At 35.6% G+C, this 19540-nt stretch overlaps 1 protein-coding gene across 1 annotated transcript; it reads right to left on the minus strand.

The window, feature by feature from the left end:
* Positions 1–2556: 2556 nt before the first annotated feature.
* LOC100369154 (E3 ubiquitin-protein ligase TRIM45-like) lies at positions 2557–6061 on the minus strand. The gene has a single exon (XM_085508275.1). It carries the CDS (start codon positions 5926–5928, stop codon positions 3742–3744), a length of 2187 nt encoding a protein of 728 aa, XP_085364401.1. The 5' UTR covers positions 5929–6061; the 3' UTR covers positions 2557–3741.
* Between the last annotated feature and the right edge of the window lie 13479 nt (positions 6062–19540).

Raw genomic sequence — 19540 nt, forward strand, 5'->3', positions numbered from 1 at the left:
AAATAATTGTTATTAGCTCCGCTGTCGACGCAGCGGAGCTGTTCATATTGCGGATTGTTCGTCCATCATCGTCAACTTTACAATTTCAACTTCTTCGAAACTATATGCAAATGATATGATATGCATGGTTCTTTCTCAGATTTGTTCATTTCATGTCAAAATTCCCAAATTCTCTAATTTTGATGAATATTTTCGTTATTTCGATATTTTCAAGTCTGATTGCTTTGATATTACATATATAGGTACTACATGTGGACCTCTTTCAGATTTGTTCATTTCATGATGATATCTTTAATTCTCTAATTTTGGAGAATTTTTTAGTAAAGTGATATTTTCGACTCATTAAAAACGGCAAGTCCCATTGCTTTGATACCATACATATTGTTCATTTTCTAATGATATCTTCTGTTCTTTAATTGAAATGTGCATTGCTAACAGCGGAGCTATCTCAGCCAACTGGCTGCTTGTTAGTCCTTTTAGCGTGATCGCGAAAACTAATCCCGACTGGACGCATCTGCGGGCATTTGACTGATATTAATTATTTAGATGTCATTGATTATTCATGAGTGGATGTGTGACCTTTTAAAGGTTGATTCGATTTGATCGCAGAGATGAATACTTCAACCTTTTTAAGTGCAACTGATATTTTCATCCATGTTTACTGAAAACAAGTCTCTTTAAATGTCTAATGTATATAAATAATCGCACAAAATCGCTCCGGTCTTCACTCTAAGCAGGGGGCTGCCTGCAGATACGTCCAGTCGGGATTTCCTTTGCAGTCGCGCTAGTTTTCGCGATTACAGTAAAAAGGCTAAATTGACAATTATATTTTTTTTTGTAAACCGACTATGCCAGTCTATCTACATGCATGAGTAATCTGATTGTAATCATGCTGCCATGAATGGTACCTAAAGATCATTATCATTTGTAATAGGGAATACAACATACAGACCATGATCAACAACTGCAACTTTTGTTGACAAATATTCAATGTTGCAAGTTGACGAACTGTTAACAACCTGTATTATGTTGCAAGGAATATAAGCTTATCAATATTTCAATCAAGTGGCATCTTATTGACAGCAACTCAATTTATAACTTTGTATGACACACCAATCACCTTGTGTTGTCATAATGGCCTAAATTCAGTGATTTAGATAACATTAAACAGTGTGCAAGTCGTGTAGCTACAATCCTAATAATGATTTGACAAACAAATTCATTCGTCAAATGAATAGTGTAATGCAGTGAGTGGTGGGTTCATTGTACAGTTCTCATGTGAATTCAATAATGAACTTCAGAGGAATAAGTAATGCTTATTTGAGACATTGCATTTCATACGAATGCACGCAAGTTAAATTGAATGACTTGGTTGGGTGCTGAGCTGAACCATAAATCGGTGTTTCTATAATGGTTCAAATCTATTTCAAATTTAAGATTTTTCTGCCTTTTATTTAGTTATCGCTTAACTGACATGAATGTGATTTGGTGTTCTATTTCTCATTCTGTCCCATTTACCATGGAAACGCACCAGAGCCACAAACATTGTGTTTGATTACGTTCACAATGAATCCAGGTTCATAGGGGGAAATCTTACAAGGTAAAATTGTGAAGCGAAGGCTGGTGAAAATGCTTTGCACCATATATCAGTAAAATTGTTGGCTACATACACCAAGAAAACCCAAATTTTATAAAGATAAAATATTGATCTTGTTCATATAACAGCTATTTTCGTGGTTCGTTATCTATTTCGGAATGCCCATGAATGTGGTTTATGATTTATGTATTTAAATAATTTTATAAACCCGAAATGACAGTTGAAAAGCCCTTAACCAATAATTATTAGCACAGAGAGAATGTTACAATAGAGTTTCACATTACCAAATCACATCTTATAATTCAAATCTACATGTAAACATTTTACAGTTAAATATCCAAAAGTTATATTTAAAAGTGCTTCAAAATGATAAAATTATTTTGACAAAAAGTGTATTTGAGAATCAATAAATTACATGAAAAACACAAAATTTCACAATTGTGAATCAAATTATGTAATCACATAAAGAAATGACAACTTTAACCAAAGCCCTCTCTGCATAATTGATAAATGGTTCATAAAAAAATAAAACCAATATGGCTGTCAGTCTGTTATTTTCAATCAAATGACAAAACAGATGTGTTAGTAACCATCATGTGTGATGTTCATATCAATACAATCAATAAAATCTTCACTATGCTGGAGAAACAGTTGATGACATGTTACCGTTAGAATTTTTTCCTTTGGGATATAAATGGCCACTAGTCGGTCAAAGGTCATTGTTAAAAAAAAAAAAAATGAAGTGAATTTTGTACATATGTCTTGTTTTTGTACTAACTTTGAACAAAATCAGTTTTGTACATCCAAAAATGGATAAGAGACACGTGGAAATAAAAACAACATGCCCCCCCCCCCTCCCAGGTTGGTCATTGTGAATCAAATTTCAAAGCAAACTTGTGTACATCAATTTTAAATTTGACCCAGGGAATCGGATGATATAACATATTTAAATTATGTGATTTTATTTTTTCATAAAACGGTAATGGTTGGTTACTTGTGAATATAATTGGAACTCAAAAATACATGAAAATAAAAATACCCCCCCCCCCAATTTGGTCATTTCAAAGCAAGCTGTGTATCAATGACCCATTGTATGCGATACCTGTAAATTTTAAATTTGAATAAAATGGTTAAGAACACGCTGAAATGTTGATTTTGGGACAATGAGCCGAGAGACAAGTTGATGTGCATATGTATGATTTCAGGGGATGAATCCATTCTTGGCGTGTCATATGTAAAATTATCGATGTAAACACCATGACATTCTCAAAACAATAACACATACATTATTGAATATTAATAATCTGAGATACATTACGCTGTATTACACGTCAAGCGCTACACTCGTCATGCACCACTTCTTTGTATTTATGTCAACTAACAATTCACATCAAACATGACATGGTGCAAAGACTGTAGTATTTTAAGCATGAAATGACTTTGTCAAAAATTATGAAAAAAGAAGACTTGCGTTAATTCAAATCGACAGTCATCTTTGCTAAACTTGAGTAAAGTCCATTACCCATAATTCCCAGCCTCAATCATGAATGATTTATGCAGTAGGCATTGCGATTGGTTAAGATATTTTCAACTATCATTTCAAATTTATAAAAGGTTTATACATGTTTTGTAAAAAAACATTCATGCTTAAGTGAAATTCAATGTATTCCAGGAAATACTGGTATTTATATTGAATTCTGTTTTGTCAATTCATGGTAAAACAAAATTGTTGTGATTACGTACAAAATAGTATTCATTTATTACTAATTTATGCAATGTATATCACCTAGATTTAATGGTACGTACCAAAAAATAACCGTGAATACAGATTTGCATAATGCATTATTTAAGACACTGCTTGGTCACCTAAATTTCTGAAAAATAACTTTACATTATAATTTTCTCTTTTGGAAAGGATGTGAATCAAACTCTGGGAAGTGAAACAAATCCACAGGTAAAATTGAAGAAAAAAATCCAGCTCAAAATTGAGTAAATCAAAAATAACAATTTACACAACATTTCGTTCTCTTCTCAGGTTTCTAATGGTCAACCTCTAACATTATAAAAACCAACAATCCCTGGTTTATCTTACACTTTATATTTAATCAATTCTCTCAAGTCAGTTTAGCATCTCTGGAATCTATTCACTGTGTAAATACTTTTACACAATGTCCACTGAATTCTGCAACTATGACTCTAGCATATGGTTTGTCATCTGTTAAACATATACCCTGAGGGTGGTTCACTCCATCCTTGTCACTGTCAATTCTATCTACAAATCTACCACTGCTATCAAACTTTAGTATTCTACTATTGCCATAATTACACACATACATACACCCCTCTCTGTCAGTCACTACGTCTGCTGGCCTGTTTAACTTGCCCTCATTATCTCCTTTAAAGCTGAATAATGACTTGCCAAATGGGTCAAACACTTTTACTCGATTATTATTCTCTTCTGGCACAACAACATTTCCATCAGAATTAACATCGATTCCATTCAATCCGTTTATCTCTCCATACTGATTTCCCTTTCTACCAAAAGACATACAGTAATCTCCTTCCTGGCTATACAATCTAATGCAATCTGAATCTCTATCTGCAACGTACACTTTCCCATTTGTTGGACTGATAGCAATACCATATGGATTCTGTAACTCTTTGTTACCAAAGCACCTTATTAGTTTACCACTGTCATCAAATACAACCACCTGTTTATTGTTACGGTCTGTAGTGAATATATAACCTTCATCTGACACAGCTGAATACATTGGATAGAATGAAACTGGAAAATTAGTGAATGTAAAAGTGGAATGAAAGGCGCCCTCTAGAGAGAATAGTTGCAATCTATTCTTGAGATTATCACAAACTAAAACTTGCTTTGTCTTGGTCAATGCTACACCAAATGGGAACTGTAATTTCCCCGCACCTGAACCACGTCTACCAAAATTACACATCAACCCTTTTCTAGGTATCACATCTATGTTAACAGGTGACCCCTTAACTGACTTATTATATGCAGATATCACTATTTCATGTTCACCCAATGTCTCAGTTTTATATTTAAGTTCTACTGTCCCATCATCATTATTTGTTACTCTCATTTTGTCAAGTTTTACAGTTTTCACTTCAGTTTTAATACACTCAGGAGGAATTGTTTCTTTCATCTTCAACCTGCTTGTCATGGTAACGATAATATCATCTTGGATTCTCACAGTCTTAGGATGAGATAGAATACTGAGACTGTGGTGAGCTGATATTATCCCAATGTCCCTATCATCATATACTTTATGTGATGGACAGAATTCAATGTAGTCCGTTTCAGCAGGTTCTTGGGCAATGTCTCTTGATAGTAGTTGTGGTAATTCTGAAGACATTCCTTTCTTAGCAGACATCAAATGCGATGCATTTCCATGAGTCAGCAGATTTTCGGCAAATTCCCGTGTATGTGTTAAATCATCGGTTGATGACTCCAGTTGTTTCAGTTGAACTCTTAGGTTACTCTGCATCACTTTATACATGTCTTTCATCTTCTTCATCAGTTTTGTGCCATTCTCACGTATTTCTTTAACCTTCTTTTCAACAAACTCATTCAGTTTGCTTTCTTGCTGTTTGAAATTGTTTTCAAGGGAATCAGATACCTTTTGTACAGAGACTATACTATTTTTCACTTCTTGTTCCTTCACTTTCATCTGATCCACCATTGCACTTAGTTCCTCTTTGAATTCAGATGCTGCATTTTTCAGGTACTTGTATTGATGATCACGATGATCGACCACAATACACTCCAGACAGATCGCTATCTCACATGTATCACAGTATAATTTTATCTGATTGTCTGGGTGTTTATCACAGTAAACAGATGAGTAAAGTTTCGCTGATTTGTCTGATTTTAATTCTTCCTGCGTTATTATTGTGTGATTCCTACTACTTGGAAACTTTGCATGTACACGTGCACATGCATTGCATACATCCATTGTACAATCCAAACATCGCTTAGTGACGTCTGCCTCGGTGCACGCAGTACACTTTATCGACTCACAGGATTTCTCATCACGTATTTTGAACGCCTCAACTAACTGATTAATAAACATGTTGTTTTCTATCTTTGAGATGCCACCGTGAATGTCATGTTCACGTCTACACAGCGGACATATAATAACATCAGGTTGACCACTCTTTGCAACCACTTTAACTAGACACTCCTCACAGAAGCTATGTTGACACGGAAGTAGTTTTGGTTTGGTGTAACGATCAGAACATATACCACAGTTTAAAAAGTCCTCGTCAATTTTCTCAACAAATTGATCTGGTGGATTTGATGTTGCCATGGCTCAAGTAAAGCGACTTTTACTTACTCGTTCATGCACTGTTTCAATGTAGGCTGCTGACTCAGCACGATTGTACTCACTTAGTTTGTATGTGCCTACAGTGAACAATGGTGTAACCTGTAAAACCTGACCTGAGACGAGATGACCCCCTAGGCTACTGATTTACAATCAGTTACATAGGTAATGTTTTGTTTTAAACTCATTCTTTATTTAAGTTTTAATACAAAGTTTAAAACGTTTTAGTTTATTGCATGTATAAATTAAAATGACCCGTCAGATGGGGGTATCAGAGAGTTATTACTAAACAAATAATTAAACATGGAAATAAAAATCGATGTTTCACCGTAGTTGGCGCTTTTCATTTTTTTTTGCATTCGGGGTTCCTTTCAAAATCGCCAGTGTTTTGCTGTACAATTTCACTTTTTTTGTAATTCCATAATGCTTATTATTTAAATAACCAAGCCATATAAATAAAAGTAGACTATTTGTTTTGTAGGAAAGTCAGAATTGGATCTCACAATTACCCAGTGTTGGATTGCTTGTCAAGAAATACTCGTCCTTTATACCTGGTGGAAATAGAAATATTGTCCAGTCATGGAATTGTTTGGTCGCGAGAGATGCTCTTTTTGAACCAATGTATTATGTAATCTATCTGGGTCTACAGTTCAATTAAAATTTATTGAAAATAAAAAAGTTGCGATATGAGTGTATATTGACACGCAAAATAAACGGTACTCCGAAATACATGAATGTATAGATGTAATAATCTTATAAAACATTGTGCATGCACGACTTTGTTCCACATTTTAAAATCCCAAAACCTATTAGAGGAGGACATTTCACACATAAAAAATCATAAAATATTCCAATATGGAAATCATGTGTTAATGTTCAGAATAACACAAACTGAATTTTCCCATCGATCACTATGTAAGTTTTATTGAACAAAATAAAATGTTAGCCGTTATATTTGTAACTTTCACACACATCAGTCAGTACCAATCAATGTATATATGTATAAAACTAATTGGATGTACATACAGACTGGTACATTTCCCTCATTTCAGAAGTATACTTGCATGAAATGCAGTTTGATAGATATCACTAATAAACTAATCTAGGGTAGTACCCACAGCTTGGTTCGTCTTGTCATCGACAATGGGGTGAAAACCATCCATTTCCCCTTCTCATAACTGAGCTAGTTTACCTCTATCTCTGCTGAAAAAATAAGAATCGAGCAAGTTTTTTGCGCGCATACACTAAGGAAGATACGCACCACAGTCCCTCCCCCTTTCGTGCTCACCTCAGCTCGTGCCTGCATCCGCACTCGCTCGGGCCGAACCACTTCGTGGAGCGCCGACGACACCCCTGAAGTGATCAGACAAACAGCTCACATCATATCAAGGATGTATTATACATTATTAAAAACAATATCAATGGCAATTGTTATCATGTAATCAAAAGCATGTATGAAGATGTAAAATACAGTATAACATTAAAAGGAGGATTGACTAGACTATTTAAGTCACTCAGGGGTGTAAGACAATGATGTATTTTTAACCATGTCTATAGATCAATACAAACTTATTGGTGTGAAATTTGGGAAATTGAAAAAATATACTGACAAAACACTGGTGGAAAAATTAAATCTAAAATTATGTAATTTATTATTAAAGGTAAATCGATCATCCACCAATCTAGCAGTAAGAGTGGAATTAGGTAGATACCCACTGTCAATATTTATTAAGAAACTGTTATTGAAATTTTGGTTAAGAACAAACACAAAAAAACACGAATACTCTCGTCCATGAGGCAATGATGAATACGATGGAAAATCAATCCTCATGGGCCAAGTCAATGCAAGAAATTACTGGTAAAAAAGAAGTGGGTAACTTTTGGAGTGGGAATGAAAATAACATTCAAGAAATTTGTAAACGTGTAGAGACTGACTATGATTCAAATTGGGAAAAAAATATAAATACAGATGGGACAGGGGGACAGAATAAACTAAGAGCATATAAATTATTCAAAACAGAATTTAAAATGGAGGAGTATATAAATAATATTAAGAATGGTGGAATAAAAAAAAAGAATATGCAAACTAAGAATAAGTGACCATCCCTTAATGATTGAGAAAGGTACGCATATAAGGCCAAAGGTTAAAGTTGAACACAGGATCTGTACAAAATGCAACACAGATTCAATTGTGAATGAATTCCATTATGTTATGAAACGCTCACAACATATTACAATTAGGAGCAAATTGTTTGAATCAATAAGAAATAATTGATGGACGATGATTCAAAATTTAAATACACTTTAATACAGCTTGGCATTTTTATAAAAGAAAGTATGGTAATGTGATACAGTAATTATCAAATCCCTGAATTTCCAAGCCCTTTTGTTTATGTATTTTTGTATTGTTATATAGTTATAGATTTGACTATGTCCTACTCAAAATGAGTAATGTCAATAAATTTATTATTATTATCATTTCTTATTAGCTCCATGATATTGCTTACATCATCAACTATCAATCAATTATATAAACATACCCAGAGATTGAACAATCAACTCGAGATTAACACCTTGCATTTGCATAAACCATGACTGACAGTCATTTTGAGCATTAAAAAAGACTGTCTCAGTGAATCATGCTTTCCCGTCGCTTTTACGCGGAAATCACACTGACATGGCTCCGAACATGTAAATTAACATCGAAATTGTATCGCGGATATATATTCATGTCTGTGTACGACATGAAAACAAAGCACCACAGGCGTTGATATTGCCGAAAAGAGTGATTTTTGCGGATCACCACGAAGAGATGTTTCACGCTTGAATGTCATATGCATACTGGGAACTGGCGGTTATCTTTCCTTTTATATATCCGGACCCGCGGACACTTAAAGAGACACTTCTAGTTAAGCATAATCTCACAACAAATTTAATTTCTGGATTAAAATGACAATTACAAGATAGATTAACCTTGTAAACAACATAAACAATAGTGTCACATGAGTCTTTGGTGCAATCCCTGGGCTTGGAAGTTCCCCCTTTAAATTCAGCCAAATATTACTGGTCTAACGAATTCTGGTAATAATAGCAAAAGTATCAAGAAGCCTTTTATTCAAAGCTTATTGGAAGACATGCCAACCACACAATATATATATGTTAATGAGAAAAGGAATCTTATTCACCAAATCATCTTCAGTTTATTTCTCCCTTGAAACAGTGTGATGTTGAATGAAATGGGACATATAATTCAAAACTAACTTAAACAATGAACCTATAAAAATGCACACGAAACCAAGGGACATCTGCACATACAGTGGTTCACTGATTCAATCCAATATGTCTGACTGGCACCCATTTTGATTTTTGTAAATGTGGTATTTTATGAATGCTTTGTCAGTTTTTGTTCAAATTTGGTACATACATTATATAGGCCCGTAGTTTTTTTTTTTTTTTTTTGGGGGGGGGGGGGGGGGGGGGGGGGGGTTCGGTTCGGCCCCCCTAAATTTTGGAAGTGAATAGATGTATGATCGTAGATTAGAACATAATAAAACAAACAGTATTAATTAAAATAATTATCATTGTTTAAATCACTTGACTCCATGAGGTAACTATCGGAGTAATGTAATGAGTAATGAGCATTTAGGTGGCATGGAGCTTAAATGTCAATCATGAAGTTATGCCGTCTCAGCTCAACAGCAGCCAACCAAAACAGGTTGTTATAAATAGGCAAGCTTTTATTCGGTTTTTCCACGATGGTGTAATGAAGATCGCGTTCAAGCACCTGATGTTAAATATTAAAACAACATTGAAACAATAAGGTAATGGTAGTCACTCTCTGAAGGATGTGGTGGTCCTGAATAGGGCAGTTTGTCTTGTGCTAATGTTCGCTCAGTTAGTAAAGTGTGGGGATCGAACGGGATTGACACAACACCACACTCTACTTTCCTAGTTTGGTTCATTAGTTTTGTATTCTTCAAGTTAATGATGGCATGTATACTGTTTTGTTCCAAGTGTATCAGCCAAATGTAGTTAACTTATTGTATTAGTACGTGTAGCCTTTGTTGTTGGACAATAGAGTACAGCTACGGGTTGAACATATCATTAAAAAATGTCAAAGATTTATCATCACGAGTTGGATAGGTCGAAGAGCTTCTTGCATCTTGCAGCCAACAATTTACCCTACAGTGTTGCTTCAGCACGGAAACTATGCGATGAATCATAAATTGCAAACATAACTTTTTTTACACGTTTTTTTTGATGTCTCAGAAAATTTACTATATTTTTAGTGGGTTCATAAAAGGAGTTGTAGTCATTGAAGTCTATTGAAACCGCTTCTAAACTGCCACTGTATGCATATTATTTTACCACCCTCTAAAAACAGATTTACAGTGAACCAAATATATTTACATACTGTAAGAAACTTGGTAGTATGCCATTGGTTAGTGCATTTAATTTGTTTGATGCAATCATTGTGCCAGCTATTTCTTATGGTAGCGATATGGGGGTACCAAAATTCGGAAATCGAGAGGGTACAGACAACATTTTGCAGATATCTACCCGGTACTTAGCATTAATAGTTGTACAAACAATGTAGCGATGTTAGACGAATGTGGAAGGCTGCCATTGTGCTGTGGTTATTTCAAGCGTTGTATCTCATATTGGTTAAAATTACTGAAACCCCAAAACATGTTATATCATGCTTAAACGATTAGACAAGACCGGCAGTCTTATTTGGGAAACCCACGTAAAAATCTCCTGTTCAAATATGGTTTCGGTATTGTCTGGTTTGAAAAACAAGTTGGAGATACTGCAAATTTCTTAGGGATATTTACTCAAAGAATAAAAAAATAGTGGCATGCCTCAATTTCACAATCATCCAGGCTGTGTACTTTTGGAAAAAATCAAAGTAGTATTATAACCTGGGAGATTTATTGGCAAGCAATTATAGACTAAAATATATACTGACGAGTTTTCGCTGTTTTGGCCATATACATAATCTTGGATTAGGCACACACACACAAATACAGTTAGATCAATAATATTTTAGTTTTTGCAGTGATACGTTCGAATTTAGCATGGTAGAAAATGAAATTCACTTTGTTTTTATATGTCCATTATATAATGATCTAAGGGCTGATCTTTTGTCAATAACCCTATGCAATTATGCAAATACTGACAGTCTGGGCTTACACAAACTGCTACACCATATATCAATTCAAATAGCTCTATATCTTTTAAAAGTTTTCAAGGGACGAGATGAATATGAATTCTTAACTTAGTACCATATATTTACATGGATGTTGTATTGTTTTTAAAACGTGCTATGCACTTTTCTACCCACTACATTTTATACGATAGGCTGAGGCCCTGTACAGAAATAAAATTACATTATACAAAATTGACTAATACTAAAGTGAATAATTGTAGACAGATTTCGACATGAAATCGTGTCACTTTTATGTGCGCTAACATCTGCGAAAAGCGAAAAAACTCGTAAGTAGCCTTCTACCTTAAAATACTTAGACAATAATGCTAAGATAAGTACAGTCTTGTCTTTTGTGTGTACAACATTTTGCCGTAGTGGATCAATGGTGTGGATGTGTTTGTCTGTAGGTGAGGAATGGCTCAGGATCCCTTCTCTAAAATGGTAAAATAGTTCAAAGATGTTATGTGAAATATCTTACCAATAAAATTTAATTTAAAACCGATAATATAAAAATGTCTGTAACAGAGCTCAAAAACACTTTTTGAATATTATAAAATTCACACATTTCTCATCAAATGTATAATTGTTGTTTTCGAACCCTCTATTCAAAAGTGCTGGCTACGGGCCTGTTATACATCTTAGAATACATGTTTATGACAATTGACGTTTCAAGATCGGATCGAAGATGGCCGACTGGCAAATGAAAATGGGGTATCTTATGATTGCTTTGTCAGTTTTTGTTAACATTTGGTACGTGCATTGTACGTTTTAGATGACATGTCCAAGACAATTTGTTTTACAGTCAGATTAAATATATCCGACTGGCGGCCATCTTTCTTTTTGACCAAACAACTATATCACCAAGGCTTTTAGACCATTTTCATTCACGTTTGGCACATACATCATAAATATAGGAATACATGTTCATATCAGTTTGTTCCATAACCAGATTAAAGATTAAACTGGCATCCATCTTGTTTTTTGAAAAATGTGATGTCTTCGACAGGATTTGTCGTTTTTTGTTCAAATTTGAAACAAACATTATTTATCATGTTGAGATACATGTCTTTGATGATTTGTTTCGTGTTCGAATCTAAAATGACCAACTGGCAGCCATCTTGTTTTCAAAACGTATTATTGTCATGTTTTTTTGTCTTCAAATTATACATGTTATGATACATGTCCATGAAAATTAGTTTCACAATCGGATCAAAGATGGTTAACTGCCTGTAATTTTGTTTTTTGACCATACTACTATATCCCTGTACATGAGCCCAGACAAAAGACATTTAGTTTGGATACAAAAAATGCATGAATCGCTTATCCTGTTTAATTTCTGACCACATATTTCGATTTTGGAAAGGTAATTTAATACATCTAATTTCTGTTGATACTAGATCAGCCATCAATTACTATACATACTATACATTTCTCCTAATTCCAACGGGGACTATGTCATTAAAAATGACTTGTTAAATACTAGTAGGTAGGCTTGTGGCTGCATGCCAACACAACCAACATACGAACACCCCCCCCCCCCGCTTGGGTAAATACATCCCTGTGAAGAAAATTCTCCAGTCATACTATAAAACCTACACTAAAAGATAACAATTATAAACAAAGAAAGCCACATATACTGTGAAGGGAATGGTGGGTGAGGAAGAAAGGACTGCCTTGTAGCTGCAATGTACACATTGCAGTGGAATAAGAAAGGAGAACCATTTGTAACTGGTTGTACTGTTATAGTAAAAAGGTTCTAGCCACACCGCTGGTGGATCAAATATTATTCATAATCATGGCTTAAAATAATTACATTTTAAAGATCACATTTGAATAATCATGACATTAAATAATGTAGTGTAAAATTTGCATTTGCATATTAATTTCAATCTGCTGAAATACATATAAACAGTGGCTTTTGGTATTATATATATATATATATATATACGGTCATTAGTGCAATCAAAGACATGTGGCCCAAAATACATAAATTATAAATATAATATAAAGTAACAAAAACAGTAATGTCACACACTGTGTTTATAAATTTCATAACGTAATTTAAGGGAATGAAAACGAAAGGCTGCAAGAGATTTCAATTCATTTCTGTCTTCAGTCAATAACAACGTTAAAAACTTCTCATATGAGGGCGGGGTAAAATAATATCTAGGGATGTATGTTTTCCTAAATTCATCAAGGAAGGGACAAATCAACAAGAAGTGTAATTCATCTTCAATTTCTAAGTTTTCTCAAAGTGAGCAAAGGCGTTCATCTCTTGGGATATCATTTCTTCTGTCGGTTTCTATCTGAAACTTTGACATCGGGCAAATTTCCTAAAACATCGAGTAAACCAGATTCAAACAATTCAATACTATTTTCTACACCCATAGCATCGTAAAAAGTTGAATATTGAGGAGGTATATACGTACTGACAAAGTGAATATTTTATAAAATCAAAAATAAACCCATCAAATGAAAGAAAAACACAGTCTTGTAAATCACAATAATAATAATAATAATAATAATAATAATAATAATAATAATAATAATAATAATAATAATAATAATAATAATAATAATAATAATAATAATAATAATAATAATAATATACTTTATTTCGAGTACTAGCTCATATAAACATAACCAAAGTTACATAAAAATAAGAATAAATACCAAGAAAATGTACATGTTAAAAAACATGGCTCAGCCAAGGACTCAAAAGCGGACTACATTTCATTACATCTGGGCTATAAATAGCTGTAATTATTGCATTCTTACTTTTTATAATTCTTAAAAAGAAGTTCGCAATTTCTTTTCTCCCAAGAGCTTCAAATGTATTGACACGATTATGTACAAGGGTTTGAGTCATACTAATATCCCTCTTGCCAAGCTTAATTAAGTAAAAAAAAAATTGACGTATTTGACCAGACTTTTTATTAAGACACAAATACCCTCCACCACGGTTAGCCTTTTTTGACGCCGTGTATGAAATGCCTTGAAGCCGGGAAAGTTATCATTAAACTTGCTATCAGGGGGATATTCTTCTCCTCTAGGGTTCTCCACACGTGTCAGGGGGGAATCTCGTCTGGTCTCTCTATATCTCGTCCCCTTGAGGTGTGGGATCGGGAAAGTCACTTAAACGTTACAGTCAAATAAGACACACACAACGAAATACGTTTCAACTCTCGTCTTAGTCGGTCAGTTGAGCACTCTATAAGACACAGCGTTCTGGGGAAAAGTCCCAAAGACTATCGCAAGGCTGACCCAAGACTGCCTCTAGACTGCGTCGAGACTCGCCCCAAGACTCTCCAAGACTGCGTCTGTTCTGGTGTACTCGCCAAGACCAACTAAAAACAACATTTTCAAAACCTTAAGCAATTACAAAGCAGTAAAAAGACTCTAGGGTGTAACCTTCAATTGCCTTCGTTTTCAGCCCAAGTTTCTATAATGGTAATAACATCAAAAGATAACAAATAATTAACAAAATCTGGACTCAAAAGTTTTTGTTTCAGACCCCGTACATTCCACAAAATAAATGTCACTTTCTGAGAACCGTGGCGTAACCGTTATTCGTGGGTTATCGGTGCGCTATGTTTAACCTGAGAACGAGTTCTCGGACGTTCCCCGGTAGCCTGGTTACGATCTATCTGATTAATTGCTGATGATGGTGCTGGAATTGGTGGGGATAATGACGATGTCAGATGCGTAGCGATAGTGGCAGATGACGGAGAAGTGTGATCTTCATTAAAAAGTTTACCACGTTTAAAATAGCCCCTTTTACCATCACTCTTTAAATCTGTTAGAGTTGCCCGTTGTCTCAGTCCTCGTTAAATTGTTACCAATGCCAATGTCCGATTTTTTCAGCTCTGGTTTGGCGGCCAAAGCAATAACCTTGTCTTCACTGTGATGAAATTTCACTATAATCGGGCGAACACGTTTTCTTTGGTTCTGTTGCACTGTACGATGGGCTCTAACGATATCACGTTTTCGACCCATTTTGACGTGGCATGGCGATTTAATATTTCAACCACATTGTCTTCGCTGACATCATTTGTTTCATTTTCTGTTTCCGAAATACCATACAGCCGTTGTACAACTATTCTACTAAATTGCCTTCTAGTTTCAAACTGTGCACCACTATTCCACTACTTTGGCCTCTCGATTCACACTTTGCACCGCTATTCCATTACTTTCCACTCCAGTTTCACAATTTGCACCACTTTTCTACTACATTGCAATCTAGTTTCACACTTGCACCACTTTCCAAATGCTTTACAACCTAATTTCATCGAACAAAGCGATAAGTACAGTTATTAGTATGCTATAGATGAGAATCTTCTGTTCCACTGATTCGGCTTCTGTCAGACCATCGAAGATACATGGTCAGACGTATTGTCAGGCTCGCATACGGAAAATTTAGAACTTTGGCGTTGAATGAGAGTTCTTTCTCAATTATTGAAAAGGTTAGTCAAGCTGTACTCGAATCAGTCGTATTGTTAGTCAGTACTAGTCAGGGAATTTAGTGGTTGGAATGGCTAAACGTTTAACGAATACATTCGTCGTAATGTCATATACACGACACTGCACTGAATAGAGTAACTAAGTTGTGTTATGCAAGTGTGCACATCCACTGACATCGACACGCGAAGTAATCTGTGCATTAATTTTGTGTTACATTATGTACTTCACAGTCCTCTACCCCTTCTATCGATAGAGGGACTGTGGTTACTTCAATCATTTATTCAGTTTCTAGTGGTATTATTCCGTGCAGTGCAAGGGTAAACATCCAGGCAGTACGTGTATTGAATCATGTGAACATCACGTGACCCTCGGCTTCGTGACAGTTTACAAGATTCCACTCACACACAGAGGCGAGATCTGAAATTTAGAACATCTGAAACGCTATTTCCTGCATTTTGAGGGCGAATTTTGCTGACACGAAGGATTTCAGCTTTATTTGGGGGCGACCGCCCCCTTTGCGCCCCCCTCCCCTTGTCACCGCCACTCACACAAACAGAGAGGTTGTTAAATGTAATCACCTGTCAAGACATAACATTACCTACCTTGGACATCTGCTGATTTTGATTATAGAGTAGATGTAAGTTTGTTCAATGTATGCTATATGAAATGTTAACAAATATGAAAATGGTTCTTGTATTAAAATCAGTTTAGTTTGTTAGAGTTTTGGTCTCGCCACTCAAACCAGAACACATTGACTTCGTACTATAAATCAGAAATGAGTTGACCCCCCCCCCCCTACTTTCAAAGTAAAAAAACTGAAGTGACCAACCAGTCCATTAGACATATGTCATGGTTTTGGGGATTTCCCACTCTGTAGGAAATATTTTGTAAATGAACTATTTGACCCTGTTGGAAGTATTTCCATGACAATCTATCATTTTATCGTATGTATCCAACCGGAATTTTCAGATATCGACTTTTTTACCGCAGAAAAAGGGTTAATGACCAAAAACATTTTCACAAATATAAGCGGGGGAGTCGTCACCTGCGCATGCGTCAGATGGCCATATCACTGTTTACTAACAAGCGTCTACCCAAGAGCCTTTGCGTTTTTAGCAAGTGTTGCTATTGTCGTTTGGGATTCAATTCTCGCGCGTGCGCAGGTGACGACACTCCCGCTTTAACAATTTTTGTAACAAAAGTAGGTTGGTGGCCACACATCTTTATCAAGATTGTACGAGAAAATCATAATATGCAAATTAGCCGCAAAACAATTTTCTGTGGAGAACACTGATAATCCATGTGGTAAAAATAAGAGTGAGTAATAACCTGTTTGGGGACATACTAGTATACCTTTTTCAAGAAGGGTGTCCCAAAGAAAAACACGGACGACAAAGCCATGTGTTTTGTATGTTTTTGGCGAAGTCAACTAGGTGACAGCATTAGACGACCCAGAGTTCGAACCGATGTCATTTTCGTATAGCTACTACATCACTATCGACGTGTACATCACATGATAGGCGGATTTGGCGGGCACTTGACGCATGAATTCGCTCAAGGTGAATATTTAATATGTTCAAATAAAATTGTATTTTTCTTAGTGGGTTATCATTTCGTAAATTACATTGCATAGCCCTGTCAGTGATTAAATGAATGTATGTTGTTACGATTCCAGTGACATATCTGTGAACTTTTGTTTTTGCGCTAAAGTTTGTAATATGGAAAGTGAAGAGAACGTGCTGTTCTTCGTAAAATATTCAGCAGATTATGGACTTGTTGTCCTGACGTTATTTTGTGTCTTTTTTAATAAGCACTGAAAATGGCACCGCAGCAGTAGAAGTAAATACATTCAAGTATTTGAATAGCGCCCCCTGCAGTTAATATCAAAAGAGAGTACGGTGTGGTTTTCAAATTCTGTGAAGAAATGTATTACTATTAATATCATGAACACTTTTCACTTATCGTGACAGCATTTGATCTGAATCACATATTAGATGTATATGAGCTTCCGAATCAAATGTGTTGTTTATTTCCACATTTGTACAGCGACGTGAAATCATGAACGTGAAATCACACGACTAACTGTAGTCGGCAAATTACACCTACTAGTATAATCGGTCGTGTAGTTGCAAGTCGTCCGACTATTGTCGCCGGGAAAGAAACTTGTTTTTGTTTTTGTTTTTTGCGTTCAGTCAGCCGATTTTTAAAACTGCCGGCCGACTAACGTGACAGCCGATGGTGTAATTTCACCTTTACTCATCCCATACCCGCTGGTACCCAGTTGCTGTATTCTAGGTGGTGTATACTGCCCTCAACGATATTTTTTATAAAGCATGCAACTTGAAGTGGCACAGAACGAAGGCGAAGAGTGTGCTTGATTCGCTACCCAGCCCTAATATTCAGACCAATCAGAGATCAGATTGTTCGTCGATAGATTTTGTCAACGTATTATATTACACCTCGTATATATGCTTCCAATCAGCGCAAATATCACATGAGCTTAGAAACCAACGTCTGTATTGTGAATTATAGCTGCTATTCGAACAACTTGAATACACATAAAACAAAAATATAGGTTTTTCACCGCTGTTTATTTTTATTAGAAAATACACCCTATATAATACCGCTTTGTCCAACACCGTTTTTATTATATGTCTTGCATCATGTGAATTCCATTACTTAGTAATACAAAGAGTCAGAAATACGGTGACACCGATAAATGTTAGCCGTTACGGTCATTGTGACAGGGCATCTTGCGCTGTGACTTCGGACTGTAGCAGCTGCTAACGCCTCTTGTTGAATCTCAATGACCAGCTGTCATCGTGAAGTAAAAAAGTCAAGTTCCTTATAGGTGTGATTATTTGACAAAACTGAAGCAACTGCTCATCGGAAAACATTCGGTCGAAAACATTCTTACCCTGTAAGAATACGCAAAGTGCTAACTATTGTATTCCTGGTGTGACCTTATAAATACGAAGTTCATAACAGAGTTAAAATTCATTCATTGAGACTCGTGTGTGTTGCATACATTTCTCAGGTCTGTTACTTTGCCTTAACATTGAACTGTACCACGATGTTCTAAACACAATATATACAGAGTTTATAAGTGATCTATTGAGTGGTGACTGAGTTTATGGCTGGCTTGTCGGAGGCTGTTATAATGATGTACCTGAAATGATATTAAAAACGACAAAATAAGGTACAAAATCTGGCACATGAAAAAAACTACTTGGGTAGTTCAACAGTTATTCTTGGGCGGATATCCGGGCATTTTCATCGCTTGGTAACCATCACGGTGAAAACAAACGTCGAAAACTCTTAGAAAACTGTACTTTGTGATAATTACTGAGACTACCCTGAACAGAATGTATACACGATTACCACCACATGTGCAATACACATATAAATTTGGTTGCTCAAGATAGCGTTCAAAGTTTAGTTTGTGCTGTTTCTGCGACTTTGGCTGTTTTCACCGGCTCTTCGACCGGCGTTCCGCAGCAGCTTGCACTGACGGAGCTCATATAAATACATGCTAGAGTGGTGCGCGCCCTAGCAACGTAGAAAGTTTTACCTGCATGCTTTGACGTAGCTCCATATAGACACAGTAAAGACTTTTTATCTAGCACCATAGACTCGCGCCCTCTAGTGACGAAATGATTAGGTACGTAAATGAGTCAAAGGTCGCCGTTCATTTTATCATGGAGGTAATAAGAACACCTCCATGATTTGTTCTACCTTCATATGTGGTCGTCGGTCAATAAAACTATATTTGTAAAGATCTACTATATTCTACATGACAAGCGACAAAATCACTTCACGTCATTTTGACGTCATCGAATCGTTTTGTCGCTAGATGGCGTGACTTGTAGGAAAGTTGTATTGTACCATGGGCGTCCATGATTGTACCAACACGAATTCAGTAGCCTT

The sequence above is a fragment of the Saccoglossus kowalevskii genome, chromosome 15, assembly GCF_978046115.1.
Source record: "Saccoglossus kowalevskii chromosome 15, keSacKowa6.1, whole genome shotgun sequence".
NCBI lineage: Eukaryota > Metazoa > Hemichordata > Enteropneusta > Harrimaniidae > Saccoglossus > Saccoglossus kowalevskii.

Bases quoted from the DNA above. Each gene is read 5' to 3' on its own strand.
- LOC100369154 (XM_085508275.1), bottom strand. From the start codon at position 5,928: ATGGCAACATCAAATCCACCAGATCAATTTGTTGAGAAAATTGACGAG.